The sequence below is a fragment of the Habropoda laboriosa genome, unplaced genomic scaffold, assembly GCF_001263275.1.
Source record: "Habropoda laboriosa isolate 0110345459 unplaced genomic scaffold, ASM126327v1 scaffold698, whole genome shotgun sequence".
Lineage (NCBI taxonomy): Eukaryota > Metazoa > Arthropoda > Insecta > Hymenoptera > Apidae > Habropoda > Habropoda laboriosa.
The window spans coordinates 30,786-39,254 of record NW_017100789.1 but is presented as its reverse complement, the minus strand read 5'-3'; the positions used below and the strand labels follow the sequence as shown (position 1 = coordinate 39,254).

The window sequence follows — 8,469 nt, the reverse complement described above, 5'->3', positions numbered from 1 at the left end:
TTTCTTTAATTTTTAAGTTTACATTTGCCACTTGAATACCAAAATCGCTATTTTTCATCAAACTTTTTGTATACGAGTGACCTTTTGCTTCCTCCTGTGCCTCCAGATTCTCTGAATTCGGATTAACTATATTTTGCTCCAAACATACTTTGTGCGAGGCTATTACCTCGTTATTCTGTCTAACCTGAGAACATTCTAACTTATTCCTATGATGAAACGAATTTTCATTGACCTTTTGGCTTTCCTCAACCACAGTTTTAAGAGAATGATTCCTAGACTTTATTTTCTCATCCCTATTGTTATCACTATGCGTGTCATGAGTCTGATGCAATTTCTCCTTCTTTTTTCTATACTCCTTTAAAATACGTATTTCTTCCGCGGTGTATTGCACATCTCCGTCTACAGTTTTCAGATCTTTCTGCAGCAATTTAGAAGTTTGAGACTGTACACTGTCATGTAACGCATAGACTACTTTGCTGGACGAGTGTTTTCTAGCCTCTGGCTCGTCGGAAAGTTCTTTGGTATTATTACTGTTGATCTTCAATGGGAACTCAGTTGATCTATCGCTGGTGATCCTGTCTGTGGTGCCGTGCGCCCTCTTATCACTTAAAGTAACGTTATCCTTTATCACAGCAATGGAATAGTGTTTGTATTGAGAAGTCATATGGCACACAGAATGCTCTCCGGTTTGAGAAGAGCTAGAATCATCAAACTTTCTCGCGTCTGAATTTTTTGATTGTCTCAGGTGATCAGTATCTCTCTTCTGGTTCAAATTCTTATCTAAGTATTTGTCTATGCATTTCTCCTCCCACATTACAGCTTCTTTCATTCTTTTTCTACAATTTAAATCAACCTCTGATGGAGTTGAACAGCTGCTATTAGTAGACACGGTAAAAGTTTTTATCTTCTTTCTCCGAAACAGCTCCCTTTCATGTTTCAATGTCTGTGACTCATCGTCGGACTCTGTTGGACTCAAATTTGCATTAGAATTGACGTTATCAATGGAATCACTGCTTTGAGTTGATTTTCTCACGCTCTTATGTCTTGCCTCGTGCGTGGAGGCAGGAGACCCACGTTCTGAACTTTTTTCACCTTCCACTAACTCTTGTTGAACTTCCAAGTCATACTCTATGGACGTCAGAACACCGCAGGTATCAGAAATCCTCGAGTCACTCTCCTTACCATCTACCAGATACACCTTTTTCCTTGAACTGTTGCTCCCCAGATTTTTTACTTGCCTATTTTTAACAATTTCAATAGATTTTACTTTAGAATTGCTGGAAAAATCAAAGTTGCTCAAAGTCACTTCCTGCTCATGACCACCATTGTCCTCGCTGCTTTTATAACGATTTTCCTTCTGAAACTCCAGGTCCAAACTAGCCAAAGATCTATTCTTCACTTTCTCTTCACTGTTCAACTGCGTGAAACTGATCACTGGACTGTTCTGCATCACTTCTATTGGATTCGTCGATATAGACAAATCCTCCATGTTCTGTGAAGAGTCTTCGCTATCAGAATGAATTGGAGTATTTAGAGTAGTGGAGATCGGTGTGCACTCTGACGTTGGTAGATCTGGTAGGCTAATATCATCAGGATTATGGGTCTCTTCAAAGCTATTTTGCTTTTTTAACTCTATGTTATCAGTAACGTCTACGTTGTTCTTTTGTCCTGAAGTCGGTAGCACTGAAACCGTGGTGGTCTGAATAGTTTCAGAAATACCAGAATCTTCCATACTTGTATCCTTATTCACGTCCTCCAAAGATGCACCATAATTGGCGGGCAGAACACGTGTTTCAGCTTTGTCCTGCTGCTCTGCATTTTCCAGAGCCATGTTATCTGTCTCGTTATTACTATTTTCACTGAAAAACGATATTGTCTTTTGCTTCTCTAATGTTTGTATAACCTGATCATTGGACGCTCCTAGGATGTTGCTTATCTCTAAGTTATCTACTATGTGAATCGTGGGTATTTCATCAGGACCATTGCTGATGCAGTGTATAATGCTTCCAGGCTTCACCACGCCCTCTCCAATTGTTCTTTTAGTGGTCTTGGTAAGCTCAGAATTGTCAGATGAATAGGAAATCGTTAAGCAGTCTTGAGCTGTTATTACATTTGTTTCACGTTCTTTCCCACTTTCCAAGGCTTCATTCGAACAAAAACTACTTCTTTTTGACGCTTTTGATGGCGTTTTTGATGAAAGATCTACGTTCTCGTAGCTTACCACAACGACTGGAGTCGTCTCACTTAAAACAGCATCCGGCAGGTTCGTCGTTGTTCCCTCTTCGTCATCTGTTTCATCCCAATTTGCCAGAAATTGTCTGACGTCCAGATCTGGTTTATTAGCAAATTCTTTTGAGGCTTTTTGTTGCATCATCGTTTCTCTGCTAGTGTCAGTGCTTAACGTATCGAAACTATGACTCTCGCTCGTTTGTACTTTCAACTGATTTTGATTGAAGTCCTTGTGCATAGAGAACTGGTTTTGCTTTTGAAACGTCTCTGCACAAGAGGAAGGAACATGCTCACTTTGCTGGGGGACCATTAACTGTTCTGACTGCCGTGATTGCTGACACTTCTCGTTAGCCATGGTAATAGTTTGATCCTTGTTCTGCTTGCCCATACTCTCAGATGGTTGCTCTATAGATGCTGTATGCTGCAATTTAGGGAAACCATCAGGTAGATAACTGGAATTTATCAACATACCATTTTGATCAAATTGTAAATTAATAGGCGGTACTGTGGTGTTTACTGGTGTTGCAACACGCGAGGCTTGCTGCACTGAATTTTGGTAACCAGTTGATTGCTGCAGTTTCAACACTTCCCTGTATCTGAGAACATACTCTTTATATTTTGGATGAGCTTGATAGCCAGGTATCCTACTGAATTCTCTAAGGTGATTCTCCATTGAAAATTTTTGCATTGCTATTTTGTGTTGGTACACCTGGTGCTGTGGAGGAGAGGTATGCATGAAAGTATTTTGCATTCTGTTTATCATTGCTGTGTTGTCTGTGGTTTCTTGACACTCATGGGACATCTCTGTGGGAATGTTTCTCGGAAATTGTGAATTAAAGTAAGGATTTTGAGAGGACGACATCATGTTCGCGTTTACATTTAAAGTAGATACGCCTTTGGGTAGTATATTACCATTTTGGTATTGGTACTGTTTGTTATTGTACTTTTGTTGAGCAATGAAATTTTGTTCTTGATGTTTGAGCATCCCCGAATTTGAAATGTTCATGTTATTCGTTTTCGTATGCTCTTTCATGGGATAAGGGTACTTCTGATGATCTGTGGAGTAATTGTAGCCTTGCATAGGATAATTGTGGAACATTCCCGAGGATGTTGAGTAATTTCTATGCACTAAATGATCCTTGTGATACTTATAATCAGCGAAATTTCGTCTATGATCTACCGCTGATGCATTGGGCAACACGGAACCCATTACTTCTTTACCTTCTAGATTATCTTTTCTAAAATTACAATTATTTCCAAAATGTCTATTTTCCATCTGATAGGTAGATGGGTGTACATTATCCCTGTAGGAAGTGTTATTCTGATAGGATCCAAACTTTTCCCATTGTTGATAATTAATATTAGGATCCGAGTTACAACACAGACCCTTGCAAGGGATGAATGAAGGAGGTGGTCCAGGTTTGCCTGGAGGTGGTACCGAACCCATGTTAGTATTTCTTGGTCCTATATTTCCAGGTCCAGAGCCTGATCCAGGCCCTGTTGCAGATCCATGCCTGGAACCGGGTCCATATATAGAACCTGTTCCACTGCCTGGATTAGTTCCAAGTCCTGGTCCAGGATTAGTTTGATGTCCAGGAATAGGTCCAGATCCTGAGCTAGGTCCAGATGATACATTTATATTGCAACTTGGTCCACTTAAGTGACCAATAGGTCCATTGAAAGGCACCTGACTACTTCTGTATCCCATTTCATCATTTATAGCTCCAATTGCAGTGTTCCTAGGATCCACAGAAGTATTTATGTTATCTATCATAGTATTCCTCGTATTTGGAGAACCATAATGACCAATGCAGTTCTGCATTTGCACCATGGATGCAAGGGGGCTGTTGTTAGGAATGTTTGGGCCACTCGAGACATTGTTAAAGGACTGAAAGTTTCTTGTATTATAGTTGGCATCATTCTGATGCTTGTTAAGACCCTGTGTGCTCAGACTAATTGCATTCAGTGTTGGTGGACTAACACCAGGAATGAATGCCAGGTGACCAGAATTCACATTTTGCGTAGGAGGTGTTACTTCATTTGTCTGCGAGGCATTATATTGGTGCCAATCTGGCATATTCCCACTGTAGTTCATTGTACATTGTTTTACTACAAATTTGCAGTATTTATCTCATTCCCTTTATCCCCAATAGATAATTGCACCAGAGGCAGGAGCAGAACCTATGGAAACAAAATTTAATAAATTTTTATATTTTTTAAAATGTCAAAAAATTGGAGTAATTTAAAAAAATGTGGAAAGTATTACATTACAATCACTTGAATAATAAATCTCACAGTAAATGTTATAAAAAATGTCACTTTGAAAACTGATTAAATTATTAATCAGCTGGGGGCACTCACATGTGTTGATCCAGTGCTGTTTATTTATATTTTGACACATACATATCTTTTTAATGTATTCTATAGTACTTTTAATAAGATAAATAAATGAAACTGCTTACGTAAATCTTCCAGAAATGAAGATTTCGTAATATTTGCTCCATTTCTATGATATACTCAACAGTGTGTCAAAGTACTTGTCACACGTTGTTGCATGAACTTTATTAATATTATTTAATATCGTGTTTAAAACACACTTATAAGTAATAAATAATCTACACAATTTAGAAAATGCATTTTTACACAAATTAAAACTTGTTTTTGCAACTCCTGCTCCAATTCTCCTAATTACATAGGTATTCTGCTCAGGCCCGAACAACAGTTGCCAACAACGAATGTTATCGTGCAGTGAAACCCCGTTAAAAACTGATTTTTTTTCTTTTGTCTTATGCGGATTCACGATTTCTTGCGAAATAATTTAATCGAAAGCGCACAATTTCCACACGACACACCTGTCATCGCGAATGCACTACGATAAACGGACCTTGAAGGTGCAAAGGTTGACAAAGTTCACATATTTTTAGGAAAAAGTTCTGTTAACGCTTGATCCGACGGCCCGCGAATAAAAATACGTAGAATCGGAAAAATTGACGATCTCAAAGTGCGCGGATCTACTTTCTTTAATTTATCTGTCGCACGGAAATCGAAAAAAATCTAGCCAACTCTTACCTGCACGTTAATGCAATTCACAATACACACGCCATATTGGACACGACTACTAGACAGACACGCTTCTTCTGGAACCAGGTAGCTTAGCTACGTTCCATTCTAATCGTTACCGTTCGATCGTATCGACCACACACTTTCTGCGTTCCCTGTGAAACACAAGGAACGTGCAAAGGTGTGTTCTCACGTTACCGAAATATCGGGCCAGCGTGAATTTGTGTTTCGCATACTAGATACGGTCGAGGCTCAAATGCGTTTAATCGGCCTCGACGATGATTATTTTTACACGGGCACGCATAATCGGCACGGGAAATAACAGGCACATTTGGCACCGAGAAATGCATTTCTACGTTTCATTCGAACGACACATTCTATAGACTGGAGAAAATTAATTATCGTAGAAGAAATTAATTAGTCCAGCCTTGAAACCTATCTAATGTACATTGTAATGAAATATTAACGCATTGAAGTATGATTAACGTTGTTGCAAATGTTATCGATAATCTAACTATACATTCTAGGGGTGTTATCGAAAATCTTTCATTGTAATTTCGTAATTCCAGGAAAGTACTCGATCCGATCGAAGAAAAAATAGAAAGTTTCGTGTCACGATTGATCAATACGCTGACGCGAGTGTTTAAAATTTTTGGCTATGAATAGGGTTTGTTTAAGTTGAGAAATTTTTATAATGCTCCAAAAGATTGTCTTCCCTTGCATAATTCATTATGCTATCAGGGTAGAAGAAATGTTAGTTAAAAATTATTGATGTAATGTAAAGCAATAGAAGCTTTTCATTATACGCAACGATTAGAGTAAAATATGCGCTTAAGTTAATTAAAATTCATTTTTAAAGCGTATAACATATAAAATTATACAATTATTTATTTACTCGAGATTATAATGCATATCGATGAATGTCAGCATAACTTTTGTGTAAATGAAAATTCGTCTAAACAAAATTGTGACAATGGAAAATGTTTAGTTGCTCCAAGTTGCCTACACTGCACCGGCCATACATGTGTATGTTCGGTTCTCTGTTACATACTGCTCTCCTGAAGTTTTGTTTTCCTTCATAATTTCTCGGCTGTAACATAAAGGAGAACGTTGTCATGCCGTTGCAAGTACACGACGTTCAGGTAATTTTTTAAAGCAGCACGCAACAATTGTTTCTACAAATAGTGTATTTTACAAAGACAAGGTTCATGAGGAATTCAAATGTTGATCGTTTTTATGTTATGTTCTTTTTCTATAATACATTTGTTATGTCGATTTCCTGACATTTTTTTATTAATTTTATTATATTACAATTTTTTTTGCGTATTTGTTACTATAATGAGCTTAAAGTAAAGAAAATTATAAAACTTTCTGTGTGAAATGTAATTATGTGTCTGATGATATTATGTGTATGCAGCAAAATGTTGTGGAGCCTATGCAAGTCGATGCTTCAGCAGAAGACAACGACAACTCAGAAGAAGAGCCATATATTGTTGAAAATCCAACACTAGTATGCATTATTTCTTTTTAACTATTTTACTTCTGTATTACATTATCAATATTAACCACGAATGCTTGATGGTTGATAAACCTAATAACTTTTAGGAATTTGTTTAATTAATTTAAATCTTGTGAAGCAAATGATTTTTATAATTTTTTATTGTATTTTGTTTAGGATTTGGAAGTCTATGCTAACAGCTACACAGGTCTTGCCAAATTATATAGGCTTATATATATAGCTGATCATTGTCCAATGTTAAGGATAGAAGCATTGAAAATGGCTATATCTTATGTGATGACAACATATAATGTTTCCCTTTATGTGATATTACACAAAAAATTAGTAGAAGCTGTAGGATCACTTGGATTGCCAGATGTTGCAGCACAATCAACGTCTCAGGACATGTTAACCTTAGATCAAGCTTGGGTTGATTCTCGCTCCAAAAAAGCTGCCTTAAAATTAGAAAAATTTGATACAGACCTTAAAAATTATAGAAGTAACTCAATTAAAGAAAGCATCAGAAGAGGTCATGACGATCTAGGAGATCATTATTTAGATTGTGGAGACCTTATTCATGCCTTGAAATGTTATTCCAGAGCAAGGGATTATTGTACCAGTGGCAAACATGTTGTTAATATGTGTTTAAATGTTATCAAAGTCTCTGTTTATTTACAAAATTGGGCTCATGTACTGAGCTATGTAACAAAGGCTGAAAGTACACCAGATTTTTCTGATGTTCATGCCAAAGATAACAACCAATCTATAATTACAAAATTAAAAGTCGCCGCTGGCCTAGCGGACTTAGCAACAAGAAAATATAAGATGGCCGCGAGACACTTTTTACAAGCGTCGTTGGATCACTGTGATTGCCCTGAACTATTGTCTCCTGGAAATGTTGCTTTGTATGGTGGACTTTGCGCTTTGGCCACATTTGATAGACATGAATTACAGAAACAAGTCATCTTTAGCAGTTCCTTTAAATTGTTCCTAGAATTGGAACCACAGTTAAGAGACATCATCTTTAAATTCTACGAGTCAAAATATGCATCATGTTTAAAATTACTGGATGAAATAAAAGATAACATACTTCTAGATATGTACATAGCACCGCACGTCAATGTATTATATACACAAATTCGAAATAGAGCATTAATACAGTATTTCAGTCCATATTTGAGCGCGGATATGAGACGTATGGCAACTGCTTTTAACAGGACGGTCCCAGAGTTAGAGGACGAGCTCATGCAATTAATTCTTGATGGTCAGATACAAGCTCGTATAGATTCTCATAACAAAGTAATTAATTACCATTACCATTATTTAATGATTTCACGACGAACCAGCGTTTAATGTACTTTATTATGTGTGTTTAGATTTTGTATGCAAAAGATGTCGATCAACGTAGCACAACTTTTGAGAAATCTATGAGCGTTGGAAAGGAATATCAAAGACGTACGCGCATGTTGATATTAAGGACTGCAATGTTGAAGCAACAAATTCAAGTGAAGGTAATTATATTCGCCGCTTTTACATGCTACTAAGAATAAAGAAATGACTTTCTCTTTTTTTAATATTATTTCAGAGTCCACAACGTGATAGTACTCAAGGGGGAGAGATGTCAGCCACCTGGAAACAATAGTTCAGTGGTAAGAAATTGAACTGTGACTTATGCTAACCTT

At 37.1% G+C, this 8,469-nt stretch overlaps 2 protein-coding genes across 2 annotated transcripts in view; one reads left to right on the top strand and one right to left on the bottom strand.

Moving 5' to 3' along the window:
- LOC108577242 overlaps positions 1-5,343 on the bottom strand; it is an 11,415-nt gene extending 6,072 nt beyond the window's left edge. Inside the window, exons 1-3 of the mRNA XM_017940375.1 lie at positions 5,299-5,343; positions 254-4,410; positions 2-166 (exon numbers count right to left, since the gene is read on the bottom strand). Of these exons, the coding sequence (XP_017795864.1) occupies positions 2-166; positions 254-4,324 (4,236 nt within the window). The 5' untranslated portion in view covers positions 4,325-4,410; positions 5,299-5,343. The remainder of the gene's footprint in view (position 1; positions 167-253; positions 4,411-5,298) is intronic.
- A 992-nt stretch (positions 5,344-6,335) lies between these two features.
- On the top strand, positions 6,336-8,429 carry LOC108577240 (COP9 signalosome complex subunit 1). The gene is made up of 5 exons (XM_017940373.1): positions 6,336-6,431; positions 6,707-6,799; positions 6,965-8,086; positions 8,164-8,298; positions 8,373-8,429. The coding sequence occupies exons 1-5, from the start codon at positions 6,405-6,407 to the stop codon at positions 8,427-8,429; spliced, it is 1,434 nt and encodes a 477-aa protein (XP_017795862.1). The 5' UTR covers positions 6,336-6,404.
- Positions 8,430-8,469: the final 40 nt, after the last annotated feature.

What these genes read in the sequence shown, in the direction of transcription:
- LOC108577240 (XM_017940373.1), top strand. Translation starts at nt 6,405, where the DNA reads ATGCCGTTGCAAGTACACGACGTTCAG. An exon ending in TGCAAGTACACGACGTTCAG is followed by an intron (nt 6,432 to 6,706) that starts GTAATTTTTTAA and finishes ATGTGTATGCAG; the next exon opens with CAAAATGTTGTGGAGCCTAT. An exon ending in AGCAACAAATTCAAGTGAAG is followed by an intron (nt 8,299 to 8,372) that starts GTAATTATATTC and finishes ATATTATTTCAG; the next exon opens with AGTCCACAACGTGATAGTAC.